Source organism: Netta rufina, assembly GCF_964035555.1.
Source record: "Netta rufina genome assembly, chromosome: 1".
Classification (NCBI taxonomy): Eukaryota; Metazoa; Chordata; class Aves; order Anseriformes; family Anatidae; genus Netta; species Netta rufina.
In genome coordinates this window covers 152,165,588-152,182,191 of record NC_140123.1, presented here as the reverse complement: position 1 = coordinate 152,182,191, position 16,604 = coordinate 152,165,588, and the positions used below count along the sequence as shown (strand labels likewise).

Genomic DNA, 16,604 nt, shown 5'->3' with positions numbered 1-16,604 from the left:
AACCAGAACGTTTCCGATTTAAAAGGCAAGCCTCTTCCCGTGTGGTCTTTCTAATTTACACTCTTTTCCGTGGGCTTTCTTACCTCCCTTTTTTGATATCTATCTCTCTATATATACCCATTATATTATTAGTCGGAATTATTATTCTTTTATTTTATTAAACACACACACCCCAAGAATCAGAAGGCGGTTGGGTATTTGTATAATGAAGAATTATGGGGCTCTTTGACAGAGGTGTTCAGATGCTTTTAACCACCGTTGGTGCTTTCGCTGCCTTCAGCCTGATGACCATAGCTGTGGGGACCGACTACTGGCTTTACTCCAGAGGGGTTTGCAAGACTAAAACTGTCAGTGAGAACGAAACCAGCAAAAAGAACGAGGAAGTCATGACCCATTCTGGATTATGGAGAACCTGCTGCCTGGAAGGTATTTGATTCTGGATCTCCAACCCCCCCTCCCCCCTTACTTTCCTATCCCACCACCCCATGCCCCCTCTCTCCCCCCCAATAAATCCCTTTGCATTCCACCATTTTCTCACTTCATTCCCTTCACCACGATTGAGAGTGGTGGGCTCAGTTACTCAGGGCATGGAGGCAAGAAGACAGGAAAATTATTCTTTGCTCTGTTTCCTTCTCCCTTCCTCTTCCTCACCCTCCCCCACACACCCTCCCCAAAAATTCACTTCCCCCCTCCGATGGGAATGATGCGTGTGTTACAAAAACACCAAGAGACCCTTTCAGAAAGGAACCGTGTGGTCTGCCTGTCTTCAGATTGTTTGTATTGCCTGGGAAAGCAATGCCAAAATGCTGTATTATTGTTGTGCTCCGGCTGCAACCACAGAGTGAAATCATTTGTCTCTTTGCAAACAGCTTATTTGCAAAGACAAGACCGGGAGTGAGAGGCAATGTGGGGAGAGGGTGACTGCAAAGCAATTCGGATGCAATTATTAGTTCACTTTAGGAGGGAAAAAGAGAGAAATGGAAACAACCCTGTTATGTCCAAAATGCCTCACATGGTAAATCTGACGATTCCAGTCATCTCGAGCAGAGTTCAGAGCATTTCGTAATGTCTGTAAGCAACCACATCTCGCTGGGTTGGGTGCAGAGGGGTCTATTTGGCGGCTGATTGGTTTGTTTTGGGGCTGGGATTTTTCCCCCGTTCGTTTGTTGTTGGGGGTGGTTTTTTTTGTTTGGGGCTTTTCTTTAAGGTTTATGGTAAAGGCTAAAAATAAACAAGTGCCTGAATAGAAAAAAAAAAATCAGCCTAAGTCTGATGTGGTGAAACTGAACAGCAACTCAGTGACATGTCTGATGGCAGAAGAGAGACCGCCGCAGCCAACTTCTGGAATCAGACGTTCCTAAGGGAGGGGGAAAGAAGAGAGGGGCCAGTGATTCGCTTTTAAATATGTGTTGCTCCGTACTGCTATTGGCGTACGTGTGGGCTGGGGAGGTGGTCTTCAGCCGGTGCTGGAGGGATAGGGGCAACCGATGGAAACGCATGGTTTATGTTACACACGTAGCGAGGAGAGAGCGAGAGCAAGAGCGCATATTACAGCCCATTGTAAAACCCCTGCTTATGAATCAGCTCCCAGCTGGAGGGTGGGCTGCCGGGGGTTTATGGACATCCACAGATAACGTATGTGTCTGCCGGCATCCACCAGAGCTGGGTGTGCCTGGAGCTCCCCGATGGGAGAGAAAGGGAAGTGGGTACCGCAGGACGGATTTTCTAAGACCGGCACTGGGAGATGGAAGGCAGGGGGGAGGGGAGAATAAACTGTGTATGTCCTAATGTCTCTCACCAAAGCAAGCTAAAGCCGCTGTTTAGAAATGGTTGTGTCCGGGAAGAAGCGCGAATTTCCCCCCTGTTCTTGGTGCAAACGGTTGAGTGATGGCTGGACATGTTTTGAATAGCTAAGTGACTTCATTGAGCGATGGTCTATTTGACGCATACTGCATTTAGTGCCCTTTGTCAACCCAAACTGCTGCCTTTTAACATATCCTGCAGAGGAGCTCTATGCTGAATACTATATGCTGTCTCCACGCCAGAAAATCAATAGCAGTAAATTAATGGGGGATGTTTTAAACACACTCACTCACACACACATTTCCTCCAAATAGATAAATATATATAGATATATATTAATAAAGAATGAAAAGCCTTTCACACAGCTATTCATTACAACCAGGGAAAGAGACATCTCCTTAATTAAAAATTAATGAGAGAGGGAAGAAAAAAAAAATAGCAAGCCCAAATGCGAAGCCATGCGGGGAGGGAGGGAGGCTGCGGGGAAGAACTCCCTTCCTGAGCCGTGTCCCCGAGCTGGAGGGCGAAGAGAGGCTGGGGTGGAGACAAGAGGTATGAGGACCCTGGCCGGGAGAGGCAGTGAATTCAGATCATGTCTATCTGCCCACAGAGCCGGATCCAGAGGGACGCGGTCTGAGGGGGAGGAGGAAGGGGCGGGTGAGGTTTGTCAGATCGGAGGAGCTTGGGGCTCCTTCGCCTTTCCATCTGACAGGACCCCACAGGCGCCCTGCAGAAGTGGTTTGTGTGGCAGGGGAAAGTGCCAGGATGCTTCCAATTAAAAGCTCAGAAGTGCCCCCGGCCCCCCCCCACTGCCAGCCCTGTGCCCTGCCCGTGCTGTCATGGCTCACACTGAAGCCCTGCACAAAAGGCAGCCTGAGAGCAAGCTGTGTACCCCCATGGGATGCTCTCTTGCCCCTGCCATGTGAGGGGTTGGGCCTTGCCATGCGATGTGGGGCAGGAGCACCCAGTGGGGCTGGAGGGTGCAAGGAACCACTCAGGAGCAAGCCCTGCTCTGAGCCAGGGCATCCCTAAACTGAGGGCACAGGTTGCACCACAACTTCAGTACGAGCAAAGTAGCAAAACATCTCCACAGGGTGCAGAATCAGCCCCATGGCCACACACCAAGCAGGACCAGGCCATGGCTGTGCCCTGTGGGGCAGCATGGCCCTGGCACCCCCTGGCTCCCAGGGCAACACAGCCAAATATCCCCAGTGGGCAGCCATGAGCAGGCCCCAGGCAGCAAACCTTTCTCTGTTGTGTCTGATCAGCCAGAAGCTGGCTTCCTTCTCAGCAGAAAGAATCAGAAAAGGTGTCCCTGGGTCACTCACCCTTCCCAGCAAAAGCTGCAAGCTGGTGCAGGAAGGGTGCAGAAGCGGCTCCTTGTCCCCATGGTGCAAGGGGGTGGACAGGTCTGTGAAGGGAAGGGCTTCTTCCCAGGAGGCTGAGAAAATGGCCAAAGCCTTGGACTCTGCTTACACTCACCCTGTCCATGGTGTGGCAAAGGTGGCTGGCAAAGGGTGTGGGACAAAAAAGGGTGCCTAGGGGTGGGGGGGCATCAGGGCAGGACTGTAGGGTGAGGAGAGGCAGTGAAGAGGAGGGCAGGAGGATTTTTAATGATAAAATAATCAAAGGAGCCAAAACATTGCTCTGCTAATGGTAGGGAGCCTCTGATGAGGTTGCCTTCATTTTGGGGCATGTGGGGGAATGGCACTAGCCAGCACTGTAGGCTCTCAGAAATGGTGGACTCCTTGTGTTCAAAATGCAGTGGTAGATTGTCTTTTCTCTTCTTGGCCAAAATGCCCAATAGCAAAAAAGAATGTGGGGGCTCAGGCTGTGTACACAGGTACACCGCTGTCATCATCCAAGTTCCCCTCAAAGAATTTGGTTCCTGGGCTTTCAGTTTCAGGGTTCCCCTCTGTTCGGTCATTCAACACTTTCAGTCAGTATTTTCAGGTCTTCACATTGCTCCAAACAGCAGTATCATTTTGGGTGTTCCTCCTCTACTGGGGTTCCTCTCCCCTCTTTCCTGAGTCCTAAAGGGAGCCCCTGTTCAGTGCTGAGGCTGGAGCAGAAAGGTGGTGGTTGTTCACATTACTGCAGACCACACTTCCTATTCCTTTCCTAATCTTCCTTCAGATAATTCCTTCTCAGGCTTTGGGGTCGCCTAAATGCGTCCCTGGGCCATTCAAAAGTCTTTGCCCTTCAAGAAAAATGGCAGAGCGACTGCCTTTCTCAGACCCCTGACTGCGTATGCACAGTGCACGCACGTACACCCAGCAGCTGAGATCTGCAAGCTCATGCCACATATGGATGCTGCACCTCTTACAACTTCGAAATGGCTGCGGATCTTCCAGCCTAATTCCTCCTTGGCACCGAATGCTTTTAAACCACTTTTTTTATTATGAGTGATGCCTTGTCTAATTCTTTCATTAGCTCCTGTAGATCTCCTACAGGATCTCAAAAAGTGAGTGACGATGCCTTATCGGGGTCTTATGAAGCAAGTAAATGAAATGTATTTTATATCTGTAGGTTATTGGTTTTGTCATGTTGTCATTATTATTAGGAAAGGGATAGGTCTGGGAGGCTTTTATACTAAGAAGGAGGGAGAGAGGAGTCCAGGGCAGGCAGGCATGAGTGATGCGCATGGGGTTAGACATCCCTGTAGATCTGACTGGTGTGAAGGCAAGTAATTGAATGGATGTTGGTGCAGAAAATAATTCCTGCCTAGAGACCCTTCCCAAGGAAAATTAATGAGCTGATCTGTTCCCTTTCCAGCTTGTTACATCTGAACAACGCATGAGACTTAAGTGCAGTTTCAGTGTTTGCACAAACGAAGAGCTGATGGCAGAGCAAGGCAGGGCACAGGCACTGGACACAATCCTGGCACTGCGTCTCTTCCCCGCGCTGCCTTCTCCTACCCCTGGCTGCTTCTGAGCCACTTTCTCTTTTTGCATGATCTTACAAGCATTTTTTCCTTGTCTTCCTTCTTATCTTTCTTTTACCCTTCGTTGCTGACAGTGTCCCCAGTTCCGCCCTGCAGAACTGCCCGCCGTCCTACTTCCAACCATCCACAAATCCGCCGGGGTCCCTTCCCCCAGCTCTTGCTCTCATATGCCAGGGGCTTTTCTGAGGATGCACTGAAAATTGCAGTAGCTTAAGTGAGGGTCTCCATGCCTTGGTGGTGCAGGAGCAGCCCACAGCATGGCCCTGAGATGCAGCAGGAGGCAATAGCCCAGCGCAGCGCTGACTGCTGCCGCTATCGCATCTGCCAGGGAGCAGGAGGATGCAGAGCTGCACGGGCCTGGCATGAAGAAGGCAGAGGATTTCCAAAAGTGGGGTGGCAGGTGGTGAGGGGGAAGTACCTGGGATCCCAGACACGGTTGGGTTTGGTTCTCCTCTCAGTTTAAATTCACACCTGGCTGTACATCACTGGCGAGCCAGGGATTTGATGGGCTGAGACCTGGAAGCTCACTTCATCTGTAAGATTTGACAAGCAGAAGCTGCTTCTCACCAGTCAGTTGCTAGAAATGACTTCTGAATTGCTTTTAAATTCTGAATCTTCCTGCTGACAGAGAAAGAGGAATGGGTTAATATTGTCCTGAAATGCACCAGAAATTGCCTCGCTGAAGAGAGTGAGAGCGAAATGCAGTGGGAGGGACATGGAGATGCAGTGTGGCAGCAGTAATGTATAAAGAAATTACACAGAGATAGAACAAATGTCTTCTTGCCACGGAGACCAGGAGCTATTCCTATCCCGTGTTTCCATTTTAACCCATCCCTTTCCCCGCACAGGCCCCCCAGCCCCTGTCTCGCTTGGCTGCGGTTTGGTGCCACCTCATCGGGAGTTTGGGGGAGGAGGGCCGCTGAGGTTCGCCAGCAGCATCTCCATATTTATCTCATTTAAAAGCAGAGCGAGGAGGTTGCCAGGGGGAGCGGGGAACATTTCAGGCTGTCGGATGGCTCTGCCCCCTGCCCCTGTTTTAAGAGCAGGATTCCCAGCCAAGCATACCCTTTTTATCCCAGGGGGAGCCCTCACAGCTCCATTCTGCGCTGCTTCCCCCTTCCATACCGCGCTGGTTGTGGGGACGTGCTGCTGCATCCCCCTTGCAGGGGTTTTCGGGGAGTGACAGGGTCTCCTGACAGAGGAAGGGTCACCAGCAGGGCTCCCAGCCCCAGGGCTGCAGCTGTCCTGCAGGGGAAATGCAGAGCACGGAAGGGGTCGGGGATGCACGGAACAGACCGCAAATGCAACACACCTCAAAGTTATTTTTCCCTTGTCTGCCTGACCCCAGATCTTTCCTCACCCTCCATCTTTGACTCATTCTATCCATCTCCATTTTAATTTGTTCTTGTTTCCCTCCCCTGTTTTTCCTCTTTATTTTTCTCTTTCATCTTCACGTCTCTTCTGTGCTCTCTCTCAGAGGCAGCTTCCTCTTCATTATTTCTCCCTGATTCCAAGTTCTCCGAGGCCCATCCCCCTTGCTCTTTCCTCTGTTACATTATCTTGTCCTTGCTTTCCTCTGTCCCCTTTGCTCCTGCCATCTCATCTGTCTGTCCTCCTTCCTCTTCTCTCTGCCATCATGCCACCCTGGCTGTCCCCCATCTCACACACGGTCGTTCCCCCAGCTGACGACTCCGTCCTTTTGGAGCTCCTTTCGAAGGCAACCCTTCTGCAGCCCCTCATGATAGATGTCCCCCTCCTTTCTCTGGCCCGTGGCCCCCCTCCTCAAAGCAGCCTATGACACTGGTTGCTGTCGCTGTCTGCTCTCACCCCAGGGCACCACAGCTCCCTGTGAGATGGGGGGTGAGACACAGGCCCCCCCTTTCTGCTCCCCTCATTGCTAGTTGCCTGTGGTCAAGCCAACATCCCTCCACTTTGCTGCCTCCAACCTCCCGTGGCCGGAGGGCTCACTGGCAGCGCAGCTGATGAGCTGGCTCATCTGCATGCAGCCAGCAATTGGGCTGGAAGGAGCTCCCGGCAGCCCTAAATACCCTCCCTGGCAGCCCTCAGACACGAATCAGGCCGGGGTCCAAAGGGAAAATCAGGGTCTCTGTAGCCATCGCCCTGGGGCCGTTGTTGTGCACTACAGGGAGGGATCTCTGGTTGTCAGCAAGCAGTGGCTCAGCAAACAGCCGTCCTTTGCAAGCTGTTTGCAGGGGGAGGATTTTCTCTGACAGCCTCAGAAGCACCCAAGGAGGTGAGGTGAATGGGGCTGGGGTCTCCAAAGTCAGACTCAATGGCTAGGTGAATGAATCTCAGTGAACCAGGTAGGGGATGCTGCTGGCTGGTGGGAAAAGGGGGGCTGTGAGGCGTGCAGGGCTCTAAATGAACTGCAGCAGCTCCTTGGATCCCAGAAACAGGAATATTGCTGCCAGTTTCCCAGGGCAGTGCGTGGCTGCAGACAGAAAACCCACCAGCAGCAAGTCCCCAGCCTCCATGAGTAGAGCAGGGGGGATAACAGAGAGCGCAAGGAGCAAGGTCTGTCCAAGAGAGGGGACTGCAAAGCCAGAGGAGGGTTCAAAAAAGGGGGACAGGGACAAGGAGGAGTGAGAAAGACCATGTGTATGAGGACAGCCTGAAAGACTAGATGTGTTTGCCTGGGAAAGGAGGTGAATGAGCGGGAAAGCAATTGGATTGTGTTGAATAATGAATGGGCTAGAGAAGATGGATCAGTAGCTCTTGATTTCCCCATTTTGTAACACAGAGACAAGAGGACCTGACGTGAGTCACCGGAGACCCAGTTAAAGCTTTCTCATTTGATGCGTATCAGGGCTGTGGATCTCATTGCCACCAGAGCTCCCGTGGCCAAGATTTTAACCACATTTAGCAAGCAAGTGGGCATTTACAACAGAGTTCACGAAAATTAAGCGTCCTCATAATGGATATGAACAGTGTTTTGGGTGTTTTGTAATTCAGCAATTAAGCCAGGCTCCATAAAAACTAGGATAACATTTCACAAGGACAGCCTATCCCCTATCTGACTGCCATGTGCTTCTTGCCTCTTCCCTGAAACATTTGTCAGGGATTAAACGGAGCTCAGATTTACTTAGTCTGGCATTTCTTTTGTTTCTAGATGCTGTGCTATGCAGCTGCAGCATAAGGTGCAAACTAGGCCTGCGTTTCTGCTGGTGTCAATGACTGCCCTAATTTGACAAATTAACTGTGAGTTTAGGTATTTCTATCATATTTTGCTAGGGAAGATCTGGGATACAGAGCAATTAAGAGCATATGGAATTAAGTGGAGTCCTTTTTCTTCACACCCCAGGGTATAAAGTAAGTAGTTAGCAGTGAAGGTGCTATATATGTGCAAAGAATTATTATTGTTGAAGTCCCTGCTTCCCAGAAAGCAATAGGCTTTGGGTCTCTTTGATGCTATCATGACTAAATTAGAAACGAGGTTGTCTCTTTCCTCTTGCATCTGTGGAAATGATTACTGAACTGGCATCTGATGACGTACAGCACTGTAGTGTTTCTATGCACAAGGGATGAAGGCCTGATTCTCCCCTTGTTTGTGCTGGTGTAACCTCAGTTACTTGGGTGGAGCTGTGTTGCTTTCACGGTCCATGCAGGCAAGAGAAGGATCAGGATGAGAAAGGGCTGTGCCTGCTTCAAACAGCCATGCCCCCAAAGGTCGCAGTGTTCCCTGCTTCACCAGTGCTGTACCCAAAAACCCAGGGGCTCAATTCACCTCCAGTGTTTGGGGGTGCGACAGCCCCAAAGCCGGTGACATTCTGCACTCATTTATGCCAGCTGTTCTGCTGTCTAGCATTCCCTTTTTAAAAACTATTTCCATTTTCATCATTTTTCATCCTTGCTAGAAAAATTTGAGCTGGCATCACTCCCTGTGGGGGAAAAGGCCTTTTATGGGCTCCTCACCTTGGGTTGGTGGAAGTGTGAAATAGCAGAGGGGACTGTGCACCCCCTGGCATTCAACTTTCTCTTGTTATTTCTTCTGCATTTCAGTCTTTCATCAAATCTCTTCCAATTACTGACAGCTTTCTGTCTCCCAGCCCCATTTATCCCCTTTGTGTTACGGAAAAGCTCCCTCATAAAATTCCCAACTACACAATCAGAGTTCCCGTAACAAGCCCTGCAGGATAGGTGAAATCCACTTCTGTTTCTGTGGCACAGGCTGCTGAAGTTTTTATACCAGCTTCCTATCAAATCTATAACTCCCCAGAGAAGCATATGGACTTTATCCTACACCTCCTATTCCCCCAGAGCATATACTTCTACCTGTTATCTTTGAAAAACAGAAAATGAGGATGGTATACAAAAACTTGAGAATGCAGTGCCATCCTATCCATGGGCAGGAATTCCTGTGATGTGTGTTTTTGCTAGAAGCAGAACAACTATAAATTTCTGATTTAGCTTGTTGTATAAAGTATACATTCTGTCAAATAAAGAATAACACTATCCACCTCCGTCCCCTGGATTTTCTATCTGTTTCTGATTTTTCTCTTCCTATTTCTCAGTTTTCATTCTCCCCCCGAACATGATTTTTTTTTAGTGCTTGTTTTATTTTTCTCCTCCCACTGCTTCATAACTACATTTCATTCTTAAATTTGCTATCACTCAGAGAACTTCCCTCTTCCTTCAGGTCTTGTTTATACCAGCAGCGTAGCTGCAGTGCTACAGATCACACTTGAACACTGAATAATTCCCAGGTTTATGGTCATGTTCATTCAGTATCATAGACTGAGCATTGTCACTCAAACCACTTTTCATCCAACCCTGTTTGCTGACTCCTGCAACCTAGCTGTGGGCTGTCCACTGCAACTAGCGCATTTCTGAGAGCCTGTTCTGGGGGTTTTATTTCCTCATGAAGATGTTGCCTTGTACTTTCCTTTCTTTTTTTTTTTTTTGTTTGTTTGTTTGTTTGTTTGTTTTCTACACTCCCTTCACCAGGCCCCTTCAGAATTCACTGCTTTTTCTTTTCTTCCTTTTTTCTCCACTTTAGCTCTTGTGTCTGCCATTTTATCCCCTTTTTCTTCTCTTCCTTCTACGTCGCTATCCCTCAGTCCTGGGTAGGAACTACCCCCGATCCCAACCTATTCAGCCTCTATGGAAACGTAGTGAAAATGGATTGAAGCTAAGTGCGTGCATGTGTGTTTGCACATATGTACATCTCCTTTCAGATGCGGTCACTTAGAAAGCTTGGTGGCTGGCTCTGACTTTCACCTTTCAGAGGGCCCTGAGGAGTCATTTCTGAATGTAGATGCCCCTCAGAATTGCCTTCAGACTACAGGGTCCCAAGGGATTGATCATCAAGAATTTCTGCTTCTTCTTTTTAGATTCAAGCATTGCCCTTTTCCTTAGGCTGAGGGTCATGGTTTTTTGAAGGGCAGTGGCAGAATCATGAACGAAGACATTTTTCTCTTGCTCATTTTTGAGTGAGAGAATGAATGAACTGTGATAAATATTTTTCTGTATATAACTAGAGCTGTCTCAGAGAAGTGGCAGAGGAAACAGATGGCAGAGGCCCTTTATAGGCAGCTGCTGTTGTCTCTTAAGGTGTCACCAGCACAAGAAAAGTGGTTGTAATTGGGGAGCTTCAAGATCAGCAGTGCCTGAAAGGACTTGAGCAGAAAAGAATGCCATCCTGCATGAAGGAGGAGAGACAGAAATCAAATATTCACAGAGTAATGAATGATGCTTGAAAGGTAAAATAAAGTATAGGGAATAGTTTGAAGAAAGCTTTATTAAATGACGTGACTGGAGGATGGATGGTTCTCCTGTGGTTGGGAGTTCACGCTTGGCCACAGACAGTGGGAACACTGTAGGCAGGGTGAAGAAGGTGGCTTAGGTTATTTGGGGGACAGAAAGCAGAGCTGATGTTCAGAGGAAACAGTGGAGTGAGAGACACCGATTTCCAATGCACTGTGGAAATGCGGCCCAGGGGAGAGGAAATGTCCAGGAGTAGCCAACTCTGGGCTCCTATCTCCTCCAGCTGGCTTCAAATCACCCCTGGAGTGCGTGTTTTCAGGATGAGGGGTGCTATGGTTTGGTGTAGAAGTCTCTGTCCCAGAAACTCCCTAAATGATTTGCCTGGCTAGAGCCTGAAGTCTGCCTGTACCCAGCACAAAGCGAAGTTGTAAGCTGACCTGTAAAACAACAGAAGTGGAGACATGAAGCAACTCCCTCAAAAAAAAAAAAAATAACCAGAACTAGAATACTTCCTATCTTCTGGCCTGGGAGGGATTTCACATTGGGCTAAATCCTAGCTCTTCTAGTCATGAAGATGTCTACATCTCTCCTGCTCTCTTCGCGTCTCTGTAAGTAGGAGCCATGTATCCCTTGCAAGGAAGAGAAAGTTCACAGAGAAAGTCAATAGGAGACTTGGAAGGAAAACAGAGAGGATTGCAGGGTTTGTCTTGAAATGTAAAGGTTTGGGGTAACATAGCAGCTGTGGACAGACTTGGGATTAATGGACCAGAAGTTTTCATGGTTCCTCTAGCTAAGACATATCCATTGCAACTGTACTCAAGCACCTCACAGTCTTGAAGGGAAAAAAAAAAAAAATGAGAGCAGAGTGGTGCAGCTATTTCACGACTGGGAGAAGGAGAAACAGAGAAACTAATATGTCTACACTGCAGAGCGAAGTGCAATGCAAAGAGCAGCACAGCACACGGGAAAAACTAGGATTGACAATTTTCCTAAATTTCAGGTGACTGTGTAATCATTGCAGCACTCTTCCCCAATCATTGCACCACTCTCCCCCACTTCACTCATCACTTTGTCCCTGCACACACAGGAAAAAATATCTCAGTAAGGCCAAGAGCAGCTTTCCAGGAATTAATTTCAGGGGCTGTCTAAGATCACAAGAGAAAGGCGTTTTACTGTGTGCTGCATCATTACAGCTTGGCCCACATTTGCAGGAATGGTGAGGGGAAGTATTCAGAGCAAAGCAAGACCACAAGAAAGAATGCTGTGAGGATGTGGAGGCACCAGCACCAGAAAGGATTCACCACCTTCTGCAGAAACTGGGGGCTTGGGTTGTTACTGGGAGCAGACTGACGCAGTGGTGCAGGGAAGCCTTTTCTCTTTCTCTCCCCTGCTCCACCCCATGGGATAAAGAAGGATTTAGACTCACATGGACAGGGCAGGGTCAGTCACACCAACCAACCATAGACCTGCACCAACGTGGAAAGTGTGGCCAGTGGTCATGGCTCCGTGCAATAAAAGACTAATGAAGGAGAGTTGGCAAGAGGAGGAGTCAGAGGAGCTGAAGTGAAATTGTTTTGTACCAGCTTCTTCTTGGTGAAGCCAATAAATTTATCCATGTAAGCAACTTCAAGCAGACATGGACATCTCCTACACTGAGTCTCTCTGCTAGTCTCCCAGTTGTAAGCACATGAATTTTTACTTCTGGAGGCTGGGGTAGTTTTTGTGGCAGAGAACCTAACGTTTGGCCAGATTATCTTTGGTAAAGCAAGGCAACCAAAATGTAATGCTTTTCTCTGGCTGCTGCTCTTCAGCAGAGGGTTCTGAGCATTTCATCTGTTATTGCCACTGGGCCATTGCAGCTGCACCAACATGCTTCACGTAGGGTGGAAACACCTTATGCTAGACACTGTGCATACACAAAAGATCTCATCCCTACGTCAAAGAAGTGATAACCTAAGATGACAAATGACATATGAAAGGCAGCAAAGCAAAATGCAGTAAAGGTGTAAAACTTGTTTCTGTGTTGTTGTTTTTGACATCAGCAAGAGGTTATTACACCTAGAACAGACTTCATCTCCTTCTCCAGAGTAGAGAGAGCAGAATAATGCAGATCAGGACACATCTGCCTGACACCAGGCAGTGCCAGAAAAAGATACCTGGATAGCTCAAAGTAAGTTAGCTTAGGTATTTCAAGCCCTACTGGCTACTCAAGCATGATGCTCTGCACAGGCAAATTAGCAGCATGTCTGAGAGCTGTCAGGACACAGCACTTACTCAGGTGTGCTGCTTCCAAGACCCATGTGAGGTCACATTATGTTGTGCCACGGAGACTTACAGCAGGAGTCTCTCTCAGCTCTCAATCTAATTCCCATATCCCCAAACAGGCATGCCTGTGTGCTTGGAGGTTTTTTTTCTTTATTAGGTAGCCACAGGTAGTCTGAAAGAAATGAATGGTCCATATTGCATTTGGGTTCCTCTGGGAGGAATACCATGTTATTTGGGAAAGGGAGCTTGGTCCCCGGTGTGTCTCTGAATGCTTGGGAGATCTGGAGCCAGAAGACACAATCACTGCTGGATTTCTCCTTTGCGTTTTCAGCAGGCAGAGCTGAAGGACACAGAGCCTAATCTCCATGTGACCTGCAGATTCTGTCCTTTTCTATGAGGGCTGAAGCTTGCTGAAGAGGCAACGCTGGAATGCTTTTGCCCATGTGGTAGCTGCCCTGGGGATACATGGCCACTTCTGTCTCTAGGGTTGTCACTTACCAGTGAAAATTCATTGGATTCATGACAAAACTGCAGGATTTACCAGCAAAGAAATAGTTTGTTCTGAAAATAAATAAAAATCTGATCTGGGGGTGGTAATTTACTCAGACACCCAAGAGATCACTTATTTTGAGTATCTTGTTTAATTCTCACGGAGACTGCTCATTTTCTGTCATTCTTGATCTTAGTTTTCTTGAAAGAAAAAAAAAAAAAAGGTATATTATATTACATGTCTTCTTCCCTATAACAATAAAATAAAATAAAAATAAAATAAAGGTCTCAAGGAAAGGAAAACCCCATGAACATCTCTTCACTGAGCTGCACCACAGCAGGGATGAGGTTGAACTCATATCCAAACAAATTCTTAAGACCCACATGGAAGACCACTTTTCGTTGGGAACCATGTGAAGAATTAGATCTCTGCAACTGATACACAGTCAGTAGCTTTTCCCAAATAATGAACTAATCAGAAAAACTAAAAATAGGCTGCATTGGAACATCAGTTCAGCCATTTGGAATGTAGAGCAAATGGCACTGAATGTGTTTAATGAAGTGAAAGAGCTTTGTTTTTAATCACTGAGCTATTGATAAGTGGTTGATAGGTGATCAAATGTGGACTCTGCTTTCAAATGCTGTGACTCTATGAACATGTCAAGACCCTCTTGAGCCACCCTTATTCCTTTCTTGGCTAATGCAGTAGAACTTTCTGTCCTCTTTCAGGACCTAATTCAATAAAAAATTGTTATGTTGCTTTTTGTTTCCCCAGATAACAAATATTTAGCCTCCGGGCAAGTCATCAATTTTCAAGAATAAATGCCCATAATTCTACAAAATCAGACCCTGGGAACTGGGTCGGATATGTGAGAGAAGATGACAAGCAGATCAGTTCACATCTCTACACGCTGTTATGAAAATAACACCAGGGCATCAGATTAGGAAGGTGGTGAGAACAAGTGAGGGAGAATCTGGTTTTGGATTGTACAGCAGCAAAAAACATGGGGGCATGGGGTAGAGTCTGCAACTGAGGGGAGATTTCATTTTCCTTCAGGGAAGAAAGTGAGCTGCGATCTCATGGGTATTAGACCAAGGGTTATACAAAAAAAGGGTAAGGGAAACTGAGGTTCTCTGGAAAAAAAAAAAAAAAAAATAGATCTATTATGAGGGCTGAACAATACTATTGAACTGGGGCAGTTCATGACAGACCCCATTGGACAGACTTCACATTTGGGCTAGACCACCTGGCCTGTGTCCCTGAACCTATGTCATCCAGTCAGAATGTCTTCAAAAGGAATTTAAACAAGTTTGTTTTCTGATTTGTGTTATTAAGTGGCGTGAAACAATTGGAATGAATCTGGGGACTGAGCCCCCATATCTATAATGACGTATGCTAACGCTTTAGTGATTTCAGTGGACAGTTTGCTACGTACCCTGAAGCTATCTACACTCTCGCTTCCAGTGGAGAAGAACCACAATGTCTTTCTCATGGTCTGCATGAAATCTCAAATTATACTTGCGATACAGTTTACGCACTTTACAGCAATGTTTCAACACTGGTTGGCTTGGTACACATAGTCCTTAAAAGTTCTACCTCAGTATTTTTGGGGCCACATCCAACCTGTTCTGAGTCAGTATAGTAATTAATTAGCTGAACATTTATATTTCGATTATAATTTCACATATTATTCAACTCTATCCTATTAGTAGCCAGGTTTCCCTTTTAATCCCAACTGCAAACCAACTGTCCATCAACTGCAACGTGCTCATACATTAGGGTGATGAGAGCAGCAGAAAAGCCTAAATGGGTTGCTAGAAAGTGCTCCAAGTAAAATAGAGCTGTGTTTCGTTAGCGCTGGGAGGATCAGCCGCTCTTTAATTGGATGAATCACCCAATGGGTGTGCTCCCTAAGCCAATCCGAGCACGCCAGTTCAGCAGAGCCACAGTGAGCAACGCTGTGCTGCGTCATTCGGCATTCTCTGGCGAGTGATTAAACCCATGTCATTTGTAATAAATCAAATCCTCTCGCAGGGTCAATCCAGCAGGTCACGCTAGGTTATCGTGGCGATTGCACGCTGTTAGATCAGGTACTGCTGTGTCATACAGGTTTTTGCTGGGTCACGGGGTCATGCTGGGTTGGCTCCTCAGATGGCATCTCCTGAACTTGCCAGGAGCCCTCCTGGAGTATATCGGGGAATGGTAATGGTTTGCCACTTAGCCGTCAGTGCACCTGGCTCCTGCCTCTTCTCATGGGTGAAGTATCTCTTCCCTGGAGAATCTGCGTTAGTCTCCTTTATTGGTTTGAACAGCCACTGAGATTTTTGTGATTTGTCCCCCCAAAAACACCACCAGCCCTAGGCCCAAAAAACAGGCAAGATCTAGTCTTGAGCCAGTGACCTCTTTTTCAGAGCAGAAAACATCATGCTATTCCAGTTGATTATATTGCTGCCTGACTCCGCAGCAATAAAGGAGATCCTGCCCTCTGCTAGCATTGCTGCACATCACTGGTTTAAGTGGCTGCTTGGGGATCACCCTGTTATAGGGAAATCTCCATGTAGCCAAGAAATGTAAAACTTCTCCTCAATTAGGAATAAGGGAAGAAGAACACATATAACAAGACGTCTTGTTCCAAGAGTCCCCCTCTTCAGTGATACGTTGTTTTGAGTTATGATTTGGTCAGGTATGTATTAGAACAGCCCTGAGGTGTCTCTAACTTGCATCAGAGACTAAGCCAATCTTTTCTGGTCTGATGATCAGAAAAATACAAAGGCAGCATAAAGCCACCTTTAGCTGCCTCACCATCTATCCTGTTTCAGATACCACTGAGAAAGCTGGAAATTCTCAGCTTCTCTGCAGAATTCACTTCAGATGTCAGGAGTTTAAAATTATGACATTTTTATGCATAGAAGGGCAATTCAAATTTTTTGTTGTTGTTGTTTTGTTTTGTTTTTAGGATCGTTATGGCATCCTGTGAGGTCTGTGTGGTTAGTTTAGTAGTAACTGATGATTGCTTTCACAGAGGAGGAACACGAGAATAGTCTCAATAACATTTTTAAGCCTCTCAAAATAAATTTATTTTCCATGACACATATGGCACCTCCAGAATAGACAGTGGCAGATTGTGGCATGAAATTTTTACTGGTACCAATCAGCATGACATGCCCAGCCCACTGGTGCCATCGCTGGTCAGGAAAACAAAGACTAGCAGATGATTTACTGAAGGAAATGTCCCATTTTCCATCAGCAAAAACAATGCTGCTGGTGAGATTTCAACTTGTACTTTCTATGCACACCATTGCTGTCCTCTGCTTAGGGCAACTGAAGTCATTCTGCTAGTGCATTATTTCTCACTCTTTGATGCATTTCAGCACCCAG

At 47.1% G+C, this 16,604-nt stretch overlaps 1 protein-coding gene across 1 annotated transcript in view; it reads left to right on the top strand.

The window, feature by feature from the left end:
• Positions 1-215: 215 nt before the first annotated feature.
• The window catches only part of CACNG2 (calcium voltage-gated channel auxiliary subunit gamma 2), a gene marked incomplete at both ends in the record, with an annotated part of 47,416 nt that continues 31,027 nt past the window's right edge, over positions 216-16,604 (top strand). Inside the window, one exon of the mRNA XM_084306193.1 lies at positions 216-426. Coding sequence (XP_084162319.1) covers positions 216-426 — 211 coding nt within the window. The remainder of the gene's footprint in view (positions 427-16,604) is intronic.